This window comes from Cydia pomonella, chromosome 9, assembly GCF_033807575.1.
Source record: "Cydia pomonella isolate Wapato2018A chromosome 9, ilCydPomo1, whole genome shotgun sequence".
Taxonomy (NCBI): domain Eukaryota; kingdom Metazoa; phylum Arthropoda; class Insecta; order Lepidoptera; family Tortricidae; genus Cydia; species Cydia pomonella.
The window spans coordinates 12,998,309-13,017,972 of NC_084711.1; the positions used below are offsets into that span (position 1 = coordinate 12,998,309).

The following is a 19,664-nucleotide window of genomic DNA, read 5'->3' on the forward strand; positions in this document are numbered from 1 at the left end:
TCATGCAGTTGGTTCCAACGCCTCATCAGTGGGCAGTCTACTCTGACGACAAATGCGTTTAGGAGACTGTTGGTGCTACCTTGCAACCTATGCAATAGGGATGCTGCTCTTTTGCGCATAATAGTGTAAAAGTCATCCGTACGGGCATTGGCGAACATCCCCGACGCACTGCAGTACCGAGGCAGACCCATCAGTATCCTAAACGCATTATTATATTGCACACGCAGCGCATTGTACGATCGCTGCGAAAAGCTGGTCTACAGGCTGCAAGCATAAAGAGACTGACAATAAGCTTTAAAAAGTGTAACCTTTACGTCATTGCTACACTTTGCAAACCTGCGCACCAGCATATTGCATCTGACCGTCAACGCCCTGCGCTCTCGTTCTAAATCAGGATCGTCATTAAGGCTTTCGGTGAGCCATTGACCCAGGTACTTAAACCGCTCTACTCTCCTCAGGGCGGCACCATTTAGCTCTACCCTAGGAACTTCTTCTAGTTTCTTGTTGCCAGCCCTGAAGATGAGTAGTTCACTTTTTGTAGTGTTATACCTGAGCCCATGTCTCTCCGCATAATGCTCACATATTTTTAGGAGCTTCCTGGGCGCTCTGATTGAGGGAGCCAGCAGCACCATATCATCAGCGTAACTTATGTTGTTGAGGCAGGTACCGCCAATGTTACAACCAACCTTGGCGCCACTGAGATCCTCAATCAGCCCGTCCATATACATATTAAAAAGGGTCGGAGAGGTTACCCCCCGCTGCCTCACTCCACAGTTCAGCACGTATTCGTCTGAGTGCACGCCTGCCCACCGCACAGAGTTGATTTGATTGCTGTACCACTATTCAAAGACCGCTAATAACTCTGCCGGGAGACTGATCTCGGACGACACCTTGCTCCACAAGATGTCGTACGAGACCAGATCGAACGCTTTGGAAAGGTCCAGAAAACAGGCGTACACTGGACTATCTTGCTTTCCATAGTAATGGACTGTACTTTTTAAACAAAAGATGGCAGATTCTATTGACACTCCTGGCTGGAAACCGAACTGAGCATCTTTAGCCTTATAGTGTTTCCGAAGCTGCCTATCCAGAAGCCTGTCCAGCACCTAATATACGTTGTATTCAGATAAGCACAGACTAAGTATCAATATTTGACCCTTGACTTTTTTTATTTTTAAATTTTATTGGCTGCAATATGGAAAAATACAATTATGTGACCGTCCCTGCCCTTTAACTTATAATGACAAATTTGTTGCTTATAAAATACATATAAAATATTTTTTTACCTTCGTTACAAGGTATCTTTAGAGCGGCATTAAAATATGCTTTATATGATAAACAATTAAGAAAACACATAATTTACAAATATAAAAATCAAATACTTGCTTCTGGGGCCAAAAAAACCTGCAGTAAAAAGTAGAATGACCCAATAAATATTCTAGGCGACAAGGGGTCACCTCTTACACCTCTGCAGATATTTACTTACGAGGCTATTTTATCTAACTTAACTCTACTAACGCTTTTTAGAGTGAATGTCTTTAATGAGCTCAATTACTTCCAGCGGCACGTTGTATTCAGTTAGAGCGTTCCAAATGCTGAAGTGCGTATATCTATAGTATAGTATCTTAGTATCTTTTTTAATTCTAACAGGGAGCACATTGCGAGAGTGGATATCGATGAAGTGGCCTACATGATTGCTAGACTAGAAATTCAATTTCCGTGCCAATCGAGGTGTTATTGAATTTGAGCGACATAGCATATGCGTGACGTTGCTTCGACGGACGCGATGGATAAATATTATATGCGTATTATAAATACCGTAGGTAACAGCCAAAGAAGATGTACTTACCAACGTATTTAACTTGGTACCGTCAAATAAGCGAAATTGGGATAGACCGCGGGCCAGGAGCATATATCGTCAGTCATCGCCTCCCGGCTGATACTTTGTCAGATAGTTTAGATGCTGTTTGGCAACTCGGTAGCCGTTCAAGAATAGTGAGCGCAACAAAAAAAAATGTTTTTAAAGAGATAACTCTTTAAAAACATTTTTTATAATGCAGTTTAATGCGCGAAATCTATTCATTTCCTAGGGTAAAACATTTTTGGTTTTTAGCTTTACTGAAAATAGTAAGAATTATTTGTGTTTTTAATATTATTATGTCAATAATATTCGTTGATCTCTCGTTACAAATTAAAGGAAAAAAATGTATGTTTTGTTGTGTTTTGATAGCGTACCTTGTGATCCTCTTCTAGGCAATACGTATGATGTTTTCATATATAAAAACGTTATTTTTATGGATTTTAAACAGCAACTTACACCATTATGTTATCTCGTTCGTCATTGTTCTCGGCCATATGCTTGACTTGACAGACGGTAGGCAAAATGAAGATGAGGAGATAATTGATAATTTCATATAAGATTGACGTTGAAAATAACACTTGCACAGTCTGTGCTATCAAAATCGCTGTAAACTTAGCTTGGTCTAACTTTATGCGTCTGTCGTCTCTTAACTGACATTATACTTAACTATTATTACAATCACGTAATGTTAGTATACTGTATTATCCCTACTATTGTACTCGTATTAACAAGTAAGCATTAAATCTGTGTTGACATAAGCGAGACAAAATGTTTAGCCGTTACGTTTTTAGGGTTCTTTACCAAAAAGGTACAAAAGGAATCCTTATCACGACTCTGTCCGTCCGTCCGTCTGTCACATTGCTAAATATCTCGAGAAGTACTAAGCTATGGATTTGAAATTTGGAATAGTAATGAACAACGCTAACCCTGTCTGGGTTGTATTATTGGCGTAATTTTTATATTTTTATTTATATTAATTATGGAAAATGCCCAATATAAAGAGGGGGCAAAATTTCCAAGTCTAGTTACTAGGTCAAGTGGAGTATCATTTGAAAGGGCTCAAATGAAACATTACAAAACAATTTTTTTTTGTCATAGTGAAAAAAATTTTACTTATGAATCAAAATGTGAAAAAAAATACCATCCCCCCCCCCCCCCCTTATCTCCGAAGTTTACGAATGAAAAATTATGATTTTTTTACATTGTAATAACATTATCATAAAGATTACAGGAAAAATAAAATCACACCTCTATCTTGATATTTTTTTTTTAATAACTTAATTTTTATAATTTAATTTGCGGGTGTTTATTATAGTCGAACTTGATATGAGATTACACTAAAGATACTTCCTTTTAAATTAAACAAAAATTATTGAAATCAGTTCACATGATAAAGACTTATCCCTGAAAAACCAATATACATACAGATCGCGCAAATTAGTTAGCCAATTTGCCCATAGATGGCGCTGTACACAAATATGCTAATAGTATACTTCTGATCAAAAGTCTTTCGTGATTATAGTTACATGAGAAAATTGAAAGTTTGTACGGAACCCTCGGTGCGCGAGATAAACGAACTCTCACTTGACCGGTTTTTTTTTATTCCCGTAAGACTCGAACATATTAAAATTATTTTAAACATATTTCAATCCAATTTATATATATATGACGGATTAATATCTTCAGACATTGGGCGTTGCTGGGTAATTCGAGTATTGAGATTGAGACAATGATCGAAATCAAATGTTTCTTTATTACTGGATACACAATTATCGAGTACTAAGTAACACAATGTAGCGAGGACAGTTCCGTGGTGCTTAAGCTTACATATCCTATGTATAATCCAACGAAAACGCAATTTTCGCCTAAATTGTGCAAAAATCTGTTTTTATTTGTGTATTTTTGCTATTTTTGTGATCGATCCAAACGATCAACAGGAAATTTCGACATATTTGACGTAAATCAAGGAGCCGAACACCCAAAAGGTGCTAATTGTAGCTTATTTCTCAAGGAAAGTGTCATAATTTGCTTCAATTTTTGGTCGCATCGTAAATGTAACTAACGTATTTAAGTTGTTAATGTTTAATATTATATTCCTAATACCAGATTATAAGTATGTGATCTTTTTTTAGAAGTTAAGAATGGGTATAGTAAGTTATCCTTAAAAGATTGATATATAACATCGCGGACTTTTTTGTAGACCAATCAACGAGAGACAAACCCACCATACATTGTGTTGTTATATCTCAAACGGATAAGGCATCGTTTTCGAATAAAGCTCATAGACAGCGTGATTTTTACCGACATCTTTAGCAAACATCATCTTATTTCAACCAATTTACACAAAACCTTAGCAAATTATACACCTAAACCTTCCTCAAGAATCACTCTATTGATAGGTGAAATCCACATGAAAATCCGTTCGGTAGTTTTTGGGTTTATCGCGAACATACTAACTGAGAAGTCCCCATACACCGCGAGATTTTTCGCCAACTTTGGCCACATCAAGCGCTGCGATCGTATTTGTTTTCCCGCCAAGCCGTCTGCAGCTGCACCCGACCAATTCACATGAACATGTAAAAAATACGCGCCTTACCACTTTATGTCCGCAAAGTATGCGTAATGTGTAAATTGCGTAAACGGTTTAAGTATTTGAAACGCCTGATGGAATGCTATATGCAAAGTTGCGCGGGATGCTGGGCAAATGTAATAATAAATTTAAGTCTATTTTATAAAACTGTTCCCTCGTTATCGTATCAGCTCTTTGAGCAATTACTAAACAAAGCTTTGTCGTAAATATAATTCAAAGTGACATGTTGCCCACGCATTTTATAGACACCCATAATAAATCATAAATGGAAATTTGTTATTATAAAAGTCATTCACATTGATCAGTGATCAAAGGTCACGGTATTTAAAAAAAAATGAACCCCTTCCTTTTAGCATGAAATATGTCCTAGTCGACGGTTTATTTTCATTTTTGAGAATAGTATTAGAATTAAGAAAAAAGTTCCAGTTTATGCTAAATGGGGGGTTGCGTCTGGGGGAGGGGAGGGGACGCTAGTGTGCGTAGTATAACAATTAAAAATAACAAAAAATGTAAAAAGAACAAGAATGTGCAATGCTCAACACTCCAATGCTCGAAACTTTAAAAGTACATACCGGTCGTAAAATATGTACTTAATTGATCTAGTTAAGTGTACTTTTGGTACAAGACCATAAAAAATGTGTATGCCGTACTGCATTATTTTAATTCGTTTTATGATTTATTTATTTATACCAGCGGTAGCAGCATGGTTGCATTTTATTGCAAACAATTCGGCTCATGAAAAGCCCATTCTCTCGCTTACTTCGTAGGTAGATAACGAACAAATACACCACAGTAAAATTCCTTTCTCCCTTCCTTTTAAATTTTCAAGAAATGGGTGTAATCGCTTCATTACAGGTAAATTATAACGATATATTGACTATTTCAATATAATAATAATAAAATGCAAGCAATAATTTATTGCACACTACAAAAAAAAAAATGGTACAAAGTATGTAAAGGTATAAATATGTAGGTAACAACAGGCGGACTTATCGCTAAACAGCGATAATAATAATAATATATCGTTATAATTAAAACTTACAGGTTAATAGGCTAGTGCCTATTCTAAGATCTCTGTTACCTGTACATTCCAAGCTTTATATTTTATCAAGATAGCACGATACTAACAAGAAAATTAAGACAAGACAAAGTTGTCCCAATAATCCTTTCATAATGCATAGACTTATAGAAGTTTTATAGATATGTATATAAATATTTTGAACCCCTTTTACGTAACATCGAATGTGGGGAGGTGATAAACAACGGCCTGTGGATAACGAGAGACGGACAGGGATTTGGCGGCACATCGAGCCTTTCACTGTGTCCATGAGATTGCTTATAAATCATGTTTCGGATTCATCCAATCACGGTACCGAAGCCAGACACAGAGAACATCGAAAATGGAAATTTTGTTATCTACCTCTTTATCTCTCAAATAAGCAAGAGCGAAAGAGAGGCAGAAATCGAAATTTCTATTTTCGATTTCTGCAGTACGGCCTCAGATTAGATACTGACTACGGGTTATTGTTTGCTAATTTGACACTGCGATGATTGATAAGGATGGTCGCATGTTACGTTAGATAAACCTGATAATTCATCCATCATAATAATATTACGGATGTACTCAGCAGAGCCCTTTGCTAGCGGAAGCATAATTCCTGATTAAAAGGAATATAAATTCATTCCCTTTTGCGAGTTTCGATTTCTCCCCAGAGCAAGGTGTTCGGTTGTTATAGAGCCGCGCTTTCAAGATTTTCAAGTCTTGCTACATTACAAAAACCTACCTTACTCAAAGGGGGAATTGAAGTGTTGGGAAATAAGATGCGTAGGATTTTTATAATACTATACGTACTTATGGCTTATATATCTGCTTTGAGTATGTATTTCATTAGGATTACAAGGGACTCCACGAAGGTAAGCTATATTATCATAATCAATAATAATATGTGGCTCTCCATCACAGAAAGTGTTCAATAAGGACCTTTTTTATCAATAGGGAATCAATAAGGAATTTCTGTTGGAATTTCAGATGGAAAAGGGGTCCTTTTGCACTGGGAGCATTAGGATCCTTCTGTGATGGAAAGCCACATATCATGTTTACTTGTGCGCAGTTCTTATTTAAGGTCAAAAAAACACCATACATAAATACTAGCTAACTAGGTGATAGCTAGTTAGCTATGAACGTAACGCAACGTAACTTTTTTTTTTAAATTATGTGAGGAACAAGTAAAAAAAAAATTATGTGAGGAAAGTGATAAAAACCAAAAGCAGATTTATACTTAAGTCTGTTTATTTATTTAAGTGAGTTACTTGACAGGGAACACGCCGCGGCGGCAGTAGTTTGTAATTAAATTGAAATGTAGGTACTTGACGCGCTTGCTTCACGAGCCATTCCGCACATTACATGGGTTGCCTACGTCGTTAACAAGAAAATTTTAACATGAATTAGCACCTAAAGAGGAATATGCAGATAAGCAATTAGATGAAAGAGCGAACATTTAACGTAAGGTATTTATTGTTTCCGTTTGGAGAAACTATTCTAGTGGTTAGATGCAGCCGATGAAACACGGCGTTTCGTGAACCGATGATTTCCTTTGGCAGGATTGGTCCTTAGGACCTAAGGATTATTTTAAGAAGTGGAGCCACTAAGATTTTTGATGTAAATTTGGGTGGGGGGTGCTCTAAACTTTATCTTGATATCTACGTCAGTTAAGCTATTTACTAGGTCATGTTTAGTAACGTTTTCGCATAAATCGGGGATGCCGAATTCATTGTGACATGACATGTATCACATGACAGTTGACACCATTTTGAAGTAAAAACATATGTTTTTTTATATCTTTTTTTTAAATTCTTCTTCACGCTTAAACCGCTGAGCAGATTTAGTTCAAATTTGGTTCAACATTCAATAACCTCAGACTTCGCCGAAGCTGAAAACCCTGCATCAAAAATTTGGGTGGCTCCACTTCTTAAATACATCTTAGGAATTAAGGATTGCAGAACCGCTATTGTTTAAAAGAACCGGGATTTTCGGTACCAGCCAAAAATGGAACCAGGACCTCAAACTACAACACAATAAAAAAAGCAAACAAAGACGAATAATCTTTGTCTCGAAATTAATTTAAGATAAAAAATAACATCGTGAAGGTAAAAACACTCTTTTACACACCATCATTGCGCACACTAACTATGATAATTACTTGTTACTAGGTACTGAATAATTTAATTTAATTTAATTCTTTTTTTATTTGTTAGTGAAATTAAATGCGATATGTATGCAGTTTTTAATGAAAACCATCAAAAATCACTGGATTGCGGCTCAGTAACATCGTCGTTTATTTTAAACGATTAAGATGTTTCATGAAAACAATATTAAAAATGAAAGAATAAATTCTCGCATATATTCAAAACGAGGATTGCGGCAGGTAATATTTTTACTACAATAACAGAACTATCTATAGGTACTCAGGATCGATTCAGGCAGAATTCATAAATTTATTTCCAAAAAGATGGTTTATATTCTATGCATTTTTTATTTTCTTTGGATCTGCTCAGTTATTGTCAGTGTAATATTTCAATTTATTTGAGAATATCATCATCATAATTATGGAAGCTGTACCGTATACCGTGTGAGAATGAGAGGATTATTTTATGGGTTTTTGGTCCTATTATATATAACAGTCCCAAATCAGGCAGTGCCTCATTAACGACATTATATACCAAAGTTATTAATTGTTGTAAACAATGGGCATGATTTTAATATGCGGTTAACAAGAGTAAGTTATGTTTATTGTTTGGTTATTTAACATAGCTAAGCTATTTCTTTGAGACCCGTTAAATTAGGTGTTTTTTTTCTTGCAAAATAACAGAAAATACTCAAATATTGTATCAAAAATTTTAGAACCGAAAATTCCGGGAGTACCGGGAAATTAATTTTGAAAACCCGGTTCTTTTCTTGGCTCTAAATACCGAGAACTTCCCGGTACCGATATTTCCCGGGAGCAAACTCTATTAGAAACACAAAGATTAATTCTGTCAAAGTAAATCATTGGTTTATATAAAGCCGAATTTAGCCTTTTCATGTAGTCTGCAAACGTAACTATTCAACTAAAAAACCTATCAATGTGGGTTTTATTACAATATGACACGCAAAAATCGAAACCTGTGCAATCATAGGCCAGGATTTCTTACTTTGGTACGCTTGTTGCTGACTGGTCGGTGAGCGGAATGAAAAACAGCCTGTCAGGTGGTTGTCACGCGCGGGCCAGCTCTCCGATACCGATACCGCGATACGAAAACCGGGACCAACAAAATTTTATGAAATATGCCAGCTAAATTTAGCTAAATTTATGGTTTGACATTTCAACATCAGTTAGATTGATGTTTTGGTATTTGTATTCGTACTTTCCTACATTTTCTGTTGGTGTTTGCGTATCGTGAACATTTGTTACCTCCATTTTTAGTGAAAATAAGGAATGAGTTAAGGTTGACTCACGCTACACAGGGGCAGGGCCGGGCCGGAGCTTCCGGCGCTTCGTTTTCTATGGAAAGCATTACGTCATCACCGGAGCTCTGTAGTGGCCCGGTGCGGGCTCGGACCGGAGACTAGCCGGTCATGCTATGAGCAAAAATCGGACTTCCCGGAGCCTCCGGGCCACCCGGTGACTCAATTCTTCCTTTCGGGTGATATTCCACTAGTCTAAGATCTTTGTCCAATGTGCATTGCGTCTCACTCTCTCATTAAGCAAAATGTCAGACGCAAATACAGATTGGACCAAGATGAAAAACCAGAATACCACCCTTCGCAATGTGCATGCTCGGATGTGTCGGTATATATTTGCCAAAATAAGAAGGTTACAAAACGTCATAAATTTGTTTGTTAAATATGGATGGTATAGCCAATACATTACTTGGTCGGGTTATATTTTACTCGGCGCAGAGAGAAGTTAATTAACAATGACTGCCAATCTCTATATGAAACCAAATTTCTGTAAATAAAGCTACACAATTCTACATATTGCCGGTTTTGTGGAAAGCAATAAAAAAATTGTACTTATATTTATTTTAGTCACGCTGGCTCCACATTTTACTTGAGATAGTTGATAGCGCCAGACAAGTTGCCTAAGAATTTGTTACCAATTTTAATAGTAAATGAAGTGGAATAAAAAAATGTTCAGAAGAAGCAGAGCTTTAAGAACTAAATACTGCCGTTTCGTACATATTGTCGGATTATCATATTATTGACAATGAAATAAATTATATAACAAAAGAATAACGTACTATAAGTATATATAAGTCGTTACGTAGCCGCCTGTTGTCTGCCTCTACATTTAATCAATTGTTTGTTTTTTATTTTCTTTTGTATCTTTTTACTGAGGTGTTCCAATAAGAGTATTCTATTTATACATCTATCTATCTATCTATCTACGCAAGGTTTATTACAAGCGACTTAGTTAAGTATTTATTTGATCTATATATATTTCCCGAACAACGCGGTATCCGTGAAGATTCAGTCTTTATTATTTACTTTTCCATGTTAGGTGTTACTACATGAAAGTCGCGACGGTCGCAACACGGGCGACTCGGATATATACGTCAAAATTATATAAGTTGCATAATGTCTTGATTTATTTTGTGAAATACGGAGGTGTTGCGGAAATGCAATTTAGTCGGATTATATTAAATGAGATATCTAGTAATGTTACTGCTTGTAAAAATTATTCATTAATGAGCATGTAGGTTATAAATTAATATAAATATACTATTTTTTCTCATATTCCCACGTATTACTTTTCATTTCGTACGAAGTTATATATAATGAAATATCTCGTTAATAAATTTGTAGATTACGGGAAACTATTTCTTTTACTTAATTTAAAGTCCAACTGATCTTCTGTAAATCTGCCTGCAGAGAGTACGAACATCATATTTCAGTGCAGTTATTGAATTACTCATAAAGGTGCCTATATTTCATTTGCAATCTGTCGTTGGCGATATTATTGCTAACTGCTCGCGTACGATGCATTCTCCTGAAATAGATAGGCCATACATTTTTTCAGGCTGTAGAGAGCAGCACTAGCATGTATTATAAACCTGAGAGTAACTTATGCATACTATGCCTTAAACAGTTTTTTGACAAGTTTTCACTACGGCATTGATGCATCAAGGCGTTTTGGTTACAGATGGTCTAACGCGAAACGAAATTTCGTTACCTATCTGCCTCTCTGTCTATCGAATATGCAAGAATGATGGAGGCAGAAACCACAATTTAGATTTTCCATTTCGCGGTAGGCCCCGTGTGCGTTAGTAACGCCCTCTACGCAGAGTTTTGCGTAATAATCCCTATTTTATGCCTATTATTACTGTAACTACTGAAATAATACAATAATACTCTTCGTATGTTTTATTGTTCTTAAATTAATGATTAAGACGTGGAACGCATAATTTCGTCAGGGGGAAGGGGAAGCCTATGTGCCTCTCTTTCGCACAAAGAAAGATCGCGCAGTGATAGAGAGGCGAATAGATGAACTAATGAAGTGGTTCGCGGTTATAGCCCTTACTGTATTGTAGTATCGTAAGTGTCAGGATGTCAGGACCATGATAGCTATTTATAACGATATAAATAGCTATCATGGTCCTGACATCCTGACGCTTACTCCCAGTTTTAGTACCTTTTTTGTATTATTTGGTACATGACATCAAAAAAAATTTACCTCGCTAAAAATCGAGAAATATTGAAAATAATGTGGTCAAAAAAGTTACAGTTAGAATAAACTTTGTATGTGCACAGTGGTGCAGCCACTCAATGTGAACCGGGCCTTCAATATAGTTCAACAGTTAATATTTTTGGCTAAAACAGTTATGTATTTTAGAGAAGTGGAAATCTTGAGCGTTTCGGGGGTTTGAAGACACGAGGGTTAAACAATTTTTTCTAACGACTGAAACACAACATTTTTATAGTACATATGGTACTACTTTACCGCACTAGGGCGTTAATTAGCACTTTACGCGCCTATGTCGAAAATTTAAAGTGCCATATGTACTGTAAAACGTTGTATATGTGCGAATAGATAATTGGCAACTCGTTTCGATTTAAAACACTCCTTTCGATCGTGTTTTAATTTACTGCCACTGGTTGTGAATAATTGAACTCGTTATGAATTAATGTATAATTACCACACCAACGCCAAAAATTATTTAAACTTCAAAATCATCACAAGTCGTCGTCGTCGTTAATTTTACATTCCTAGGTGATAAAATATTTCAAAATTTGAATGATTAAATTACTTTGCATTTCTTGTGAATAAAATGTAAGTAACTTTCCCATCCGTTTTTAAAGAATAACGGCAATACATGCGAAAGACCGACTATGACTGTTAACGACCGAATCCCAGCGCTCAAAATGTATTCCACTGATGTCATGCTTAAAACAATCCAACATTTTGAGAATAATATGGTTAGTTATAATTTTTTACCCCTCTCATTTCTTGAAAATATAAGTAATTATGTTGAAACTCAGTAAGAGTTGCTGGAGAGATGCTATCTAGCAACCCTTACTGGACTTGTACTCCCTAACTATAGAGCTATTTTTTAATAAGTAAAAAGAAATGCAAAAAAGCAGTTACTTCTTTTACAGTCAAATATCCATTAACTTTATAACTTTTTAATATTTTGTGTTCTACGTTGTATCGATATATGTGTACCCGAAGTCGATAAATGAGAACTCTCTATGACAGTTCAATAATGCCACAATAATTCCGGTCTCTGTTAATAATAGTTTGCCACCTTATTAACGTGCATTTTTACATATCAAACAAAAAATAAATAAAAAATATTGAATGTGGATACATTCATCCTCCTTAGACGTGGCTGCTACAGTCTTCACGATTTTATTTGCCGTGTGATCATCGCTTTCCAGTTGCAGCTTGGTGCCATCGAGGAATGTCCATAGTATATGAAAAAAGAAAAATGTTTATAATACCATTCATTGTATCACAATATCGACTAAGTACTACTAGAGGGCACCTTTAACCTTATTTTGGCAATGTTAAATATCCTTACAATTGTCTATTAATGATAGTTTTCAGTAAGTAGCTCATAATTGGGTAGTTACTCCCCTACACCCTAAATTCATCCAACGAAATAAAATGTTCCGTAGGGTATATACATGGTGGCCTATTTAGATCGTTCAGTATGGGAAAGTTTGAAACTATAACACATACGAAGATCTGTTCCTAGGAATCATGCCATCGATTTTCTATATATAAAGACGGGCCAATAACACCTGCTTTGTATCTACTGTTTTATTTTTGAAGATTCTATACCTATGTTATAATTATCACCTACTAAGTTTTTGAAATTAACAAAACTAAAGCTATTTTAGTCTAACAAGCATATTGTTATACTTTCTCTTTCACATATGTAAACTATTGAATGAAAAACAATAGCCCATAGGTAAGCCCATATAATATACCTAAGCCCTAACTCGTAAAATACTTGTCAAGGAGAAGTTATATTCTAATCTCCATGAACACGTTTCACCAAATAGCACTGTTTAAATGTAAATATAAAAATATACTATATGTAAAATATTTGAAGAGTTTCATCCATTATTCCTGGGATCCATTATCAGAAATAGATCTTGACTAAAATGAAGCTTAAAAAATAACTTGCAGAACAATCTCAACGAAGAAGATATCGCCAAGCGTGAAATACGCGTAGTTGAGGTGTTCCGTCTGGTCTTCATCAGCAGTTCCACTTAATTAAATGTCACTCACTTTTTTAATGTAAATGCTTGATTTGTTGATACAACAACAAATATATACAGGGTGTTTATTTAGTCACCTGCAAATAATTTACGAGGTGAATAAATTACGAGGTCATACATTCCTTTGTACATCTCTACAAATCTTATGATATGAGCTCTGTTCATGGGTTCTGCTCGTTTGCCTCCTATATTTAAAAAAAATACTTCTACTTAACATAACGCCATTCCTTTGTACATCTCTATAAATCTTCTGATACGAGCTCTGTTCCTGGGCTCTGATCTTATGCCTCCTATATTTAAAAAAATACTTCTACTTAACATAGCGCCATTTCTATGTACATATCTACAAATCTTAAGATACGACCTCTGTTCATGGGCTCTGCTCGTTTGCCTCCTGTATTTAAAAAAATACTTCTACTTAACATAACGCCATTCCTTTGTACATCTCTACAAATCTTATGATATGAGCTCTGTTCATGGGTTCTGCTCGTTTGCCTCCTATATTAAAAAAAATACTTCTACTTAACATAACGCCATTCCTTTGTACATCTCTTTAAATCTTCTGATACGAGCTCTGTTCGTGGGCTCTGCTCGTTTGCCCCCTATATTAAAAAAAAAAATCTACTTAACATAGTGTCATTTCTTTGTACATATCTACTTATCCTATGATACAACCTCTGTTCATGGGCTCTGCTCATTTGCCCCCTATATTTAAAAAAATACTTCTACTTAACATAGCGCCATTTCTATGTACATATCTACAAATCTTATGATACGACCTCTGTTCATGGGCTCTGCTCGTTTGCCTCCTGTATTTAAAAAAATACTTCTACTTAACATAACGCCATTCCTTTGTACATCTCTACAAATCTTATGATATGAGCTCTGTTCATGGGTTCTGCTCGTTTGCCTCCTATATTAAAAAAAATACTTCTACTTAACATAACGCCATTCTTTTGTACATCTCTATAAATCTTCTGATACGAGCTCTGTTCGTGGGCTCTGTTCGTTTGCCTCCTATATTAAAAAAAAATCTACTTAACATAGTGCCATTTCTTTGTACATATCTACTTATCCTATGATACAACCTCTGTTCATGGGCTCTGCTCATTTGCCTCCTATATTAAAAAAAAATACTTCTACTTAACATAGCGCCATTTCTATGTACATATCTACAAATCTTATGATACGACCTCTGTTCATGGGCTCTGCTCGTTTGCCTCCTGTATTTAAAAAAATACTTCTACTTAACATAACGCCATTCCTTTGTACATCTCTACAAATCTTATGATATGAGCTCTGTTCATGGGTTCTGCTCGTTTGCCTCCTATATTAAAAAAAATACTTCTACTAAACATAACGCCATTCCTTTGTACATCTCTATAAATCTTCTGATACCAGCTCTGTTCGTGGGCTCTGCTCGTTTGCCTCCTATATTAAAAAAAATAAATTCTACTTAACATAGTGCCATTTCTTTGTACATATCTACTTATCCTATGATACAACCTCTGTTCATGGGCTCTGCTCATTTGCCTCCTATATTTAAAAAAAAACTTCTACTTAACATAGCGCCATTTCTATGTACATATCTACAAATCTTATGATACGAACTCTGTTCATGAGTTCTGCTCGTTTAGCTCCTACTTAAAAAAAATCGATTCTACTTAACATAGCGCTGTTTCTTTGTACATATCTACCAATTCTATGATAAGAGTATGACCTCTGTTCATGGGCTCTGCTCGTTTGCCTACTATATAAAAAAAATCTACTTAACATACCGCTGTTTCTTTGTACATATATATCTACTTATCCTATGATAGGTACGACCTCTGTTCATGGGCTTTCCTCATTTGCCTCCTATATTTAAATAATACCAGACAAATGCGAGCCGGACTCGCCCATCTAGGGTACCGTAGTTTTTAGTATTTGTTGTTATTGCGGCAACAGTAATACATCATCTGTGAAAATATCAACTAACTATCACGGCTTACGAGATACAGCCTGGTGACAGACGGATAGACGTACTGACAGCGGAGTCTTAGTAATAGGCTCCCGTTTTACCCTTTGGGTACTGAACCCTAAAAAGGAACTTTTACTTATCATAGCGCTCTTTTTGGATATACTGTATAGTAATATTGAATTTACTGCTCTTCTGACCTATTTCGGTACCTTTTATGTACTTAGTACTTACCTACATACATATTAAGGTTATACAACTATTATTTCTAGAATCAAAAAATCAATACAAACAAACCTACGTAATATACACGTATTTTAAAAACATAATCCTCGAAACTCGAAAGCTCCTCTTTTTGTAAATGCAATGCAATTAAAACGCATTAAACTTAATCATGACGTCACGATCAAGTATCATTTAATAAGGGGCGTTTCGTGCGTAGATAACGATTGTCAGATTTGACTCTCATTTCTAACTTTTGTATTGCTTCAATGTTATGGGTCCCATAAAGACATGTTTCTTTTATAAAAACTTATTATCTAGCCTAGCCTTTTGGCAGTATTTTCTCGAGCTTTACGCAGTTGATTGAGGAAGCTGCCATACAAGACAAAAGCATTTTCAAAGCGACTTTCTCTTAGAACACCCCATCTATCCGTCTATCTATCATAATTTATTTCAGGCAACTAGCGGCCCATAGATAAATACCTTAAGATTAGCATACACATTATAAAAATATATTTTAAAACTAAATACTACAAATCACATTATTTTACTGCGGCATGAAACTATTTATCATAAGACATACCCTTTGAGACTGTCTACCCATTGTTTTTGTATATGACAGCTACACATCCTTTCAGCAATGGCTTTTAGGAACTGCAAACTAATAATCTATGGCCCGCTGATTTTACCAGTGCAATCAGTCAACTTCGGGCAGCTTGTGGCATGCAGTTGGGGAGTAACGATCTCACGTACCCGAGTGTTCCTAGGGAGTTCTGTCATTCGAAGGAGGGTGGGTGGGACAGGATTATCTGCTTCTGGGTTGCCTTGGCCGGCCGGCCAGGGTGGAGTCGTTAGAGCTATAAGTTCCAAGGGTGGAAGTGCAAGACGCGAGTTGGCACAGTGGCTGTTACAGCCACTGGGTTGAAAGCGGTGCACGCCTCTCGATACCCCTGAGCCGCTCACACCAGTGTTACTCTTGAGCCATCCCAGATGTCGCTTTTTGTGTCGTCTGCCGGAAATAAAATTGTATACCGTTTTATTAGGCAGGCGTCTGGTTTTTTATCCCATAGCTCAGTGTTTAGCCCATCGCTTTCACACAATAACCTAGTTTATTTTAGATTCCAACAACTCTCAATAGTCCTTACACCCTGTCGGGCCTGCCTCTGCGTGCGTCCTATGACATGGGCAAGGGCAGCATCAGCTCGGTGTACATCTTACATTTCATGAACGTGTCAAAAGGGCCTCTACATTAGGTTAGGGCTCGGCGCACGCTTCTCAAAGGTCCGGAATACCATTGTTCCGTGATGGGAAAGACATACAAATTAAAATAATAATAATCGTTAATGCAATGCAGTGCTCTATTTGTCAAAGAAAATAAAATTGTTTCACACTCACAAAACATTCATTCTTATTTTTGCTTATTTTTTCATACATTAAGTATCCTTCTGTAAATAAGATCACAATTTTCTCTCTTGTCAGATTTATTTTACTATTTGAATAACATGACAGCGTCAAATGTCGTAAAAAGTATACAAGTAAAAAGGTTTAAGAAAAGAGTCCGCAACATATTATATATTAGACCTATTAGCAAAGAATATCCTATTAGTACGGTCGCGGAAATTGATTCTTTAGCAACTTGCGGTTCAAGTAAATTTGGCTGTACATACTTATGGTAAGAGCTGTCCATTGTAACGTGACACGTTAACTGCTAAAGAATCAATTTCCTCGACTGTACTTACAAGCTAAGCCTAAAGTGCCATGGCAATTAATGCAAGCTTACGAATAAATACAAAAAGCGGCCAAGTGCGAGTCGGACTCGCGCATGAAGGGTTCCGTACCATTTATGACGTATTAAAAAAAATCTACTTACTAGATCTCGTTCAACATTTTACCACTTTGGACACACATTTTTTCACTTTGGAAGTGTCTCTCGCGCAAACTATTCTTTTTAGAAAAAAATTATATTAGAAACCTCAATATCATTTTTGAAGACCTATTCATAGATACCCCACACGTATGGGTTTGACGAAAAAAATTTTTTTTTTTTAATTTTATGATGTATTAAAAAAAACTACTCACTAGATCTCGTTCAAACCAATTTTCGTTGGAAGTTTGCATCGTAATGTATATCATATATTTTTTTTAGATTTTTCATTCTGTTATTTTAGAAGTTACAGGGGGGGGGGGGACACACTTTTTTTCACTTTGGAAGGTTCTCTCGCGCAAACTATTCAGTTTAGAAAAAAAATAATATTAGAAACATTAATATCATTTTTGAAGACCTATCCATAGATACCCCACATGTATGGGTTTGATGAAAAAAGATTTTTTGTGTTTCAGTTCTAAGTATGGGGAACCCCCAAAATTTATTGTTTTTTTTTTCTATTTTTGTGTGAAAATCTTAATGCGGTTCATAGAATACATCCACTTACTAAGTTTGAACAGTACAGCTCTTATAGTTTCGGAAAAAAGTGCCTGTGACAGAATCGGACAGACAGACGGACATGACGAATCTATAAGGGTTCCGTTTTTTGCCATTTGGCTACGGAACCCTAAAAACCGGACAAGGGCGAGTCGGACTCGCCCAACGTGATTCCGTAATTTTTTTAGTATTTGGTTTTTTATATACTACGTTGGTGGCAAACAAGCATACGGCCCACCTGATGGTAAGCAGTCTCCATAGCCTATGTACGCCTGCAACTCCAGAGGAATTATATGCGCGTTGCCGAGCCTAACAACCCTCCTTCCCCTCGTTGAGCTCTGGCAACCTTACTCACCGGCAGGAACACAATACTATGTTGTTATAGTGGCAACAGAAATACGTCATCTTTGAAAATTTCAACTGTCTATCACGGTTCATGAGATACAGCCTGGTGACAGACGGACGGACGGACAGCGGAGTCTTAGTAATAGGGTCCCGTTTGGGTACGGAACCCTAAAGATGAAAACTGCTGCCATGTTACTATACATTTAAGAAACACAGAAAATCTGGAATTGACATATTGAAAAAATTATATTGTTATCTTCTTCTGCACGACTTTTTAGTATGAGGAAGCTACTTAGGTACGTAAGGCTACCCCCGATTCATTTGTTATGAGGGGGCCCTCGGCCTTAGAGCACGCATAGCACAAGGGCTACGCCCGACTTTCTCAATATGAGGCCGCCGCTCTAGCCCGACGTCAGAGCGTTCATATCATTTCGGGCTAGCATGACGGGCTACGCAAGACTCCATTGCCATCTCACTTACTTAAAAAAAATCTTAAATTTAATACTCTTTTACTTGAATAACCATTTCACTTTTAGTTACATGTATGGCGTGCCTAAAAATTATATTTTTATACACTTGAACTTCTAAACTAAGTAGTAGCTTACCATCAGGCCGGCCACCAACGTAGTATAAAAAATACCTACTTTCCACTTTTCTCTTTTGGTTATCTTATAGTTTTTGAGTAAAATAGCTGTGACATACGGACAGACAGATAGACAGACAGATGGACATGACGAAACTGTAAGGGTTTTTGCCATTTTGGCTACGGAACCATAAAATGCACACTGTAAATTTCAACTACCTAACCCACTCGTATTATAGATCAAAAATTCCTTTTCCGCAAGAAGTAAGTAAGCCAGTAAGTAGTTTATTTTTTGTACTTGTTAGACAATTCTATCTTAGTGTACCGAACTTAAAGGTTATTTTTTTTACTTTGAGAGCGCACCACCGACATTCTTAGTGATGTAGTACGCGTATTTCTCTATAGCTGAATGTTTGTAGATGATTATCTTATATCGATACTTTAAAATGTTGTGGTATTCCTACAGCCATTTTAAATATCTTCTCTTTTAAACTTAAGTTTTTCATGCATTCCTGAAACGGAACAAGTCTATGATAGGATTGATGGGAGAAAATAATGCAAAAACGCGGCATTAAGCAAAATGATCATTTGTGATTCAGGGTTAATATCTATCGGGTATCACTGAACCCCAACGGATATATTTTTGCAATACAACACAAATGCACACCTCAATAGAAGAAAATAATACTGAAAAACAATAGGCCTGTCTACTCGCTAAGAAGCACTTAGGGCAGCTTGTGATGAGTCAATCTCTAAGTAATCTGCCTAGTTACCTACCTCAAAACGGGACCGCTTTTCCATACAAACGTAGTCCCCATTACGGATAATATTTTTACAGTACATATGTTGCTACTTTACCGCACTAGTGCGAAAATTAGCATATTACGTTACTGTGTCGAACATTTAAAGAGCCATGT

The 19,664-nt window shown here is 36.2% G+C and overlaps 1 protein-coding gene across 1 annotated transcript; it reads right to left on the reverse strand.

Moving 5' to 3' along the window:
- Positions 1–728, reverse strand: LOC133520997 (uncharacterized). The gene is made up of 2 exons (XM_061855718.1): positions 363–728; positions 1–42 (listed from the first exon to the last, which is right to left on the reverse strand). Exons 1-2 carry the CDS (start codon positions 726–728, stop codon positions 1–3), a joined length of 408 nt encoding a protein of 135 aa, XP_061711702.1.
- Positions 729–19,664: the final 18,936 nt, after the last annotated feature.

Bases quoted from the DNA above. Each gene is read 5' to 3' on its own strand.
- LOC133520997 (XM_061855718.1), bottom strand. From the start codon at position 728: ATGTATATGGACGGGCTGATTGAGGATCTCAGTGGCGCCAAGGTTGGT. The intron at 43-362 runs GTCAGATGCAAT...ATTTGTCGTCAG, and splicing joins GAGAGCGCAGGGCGTTGACG to AGTAGACTGCCCACTGATGA.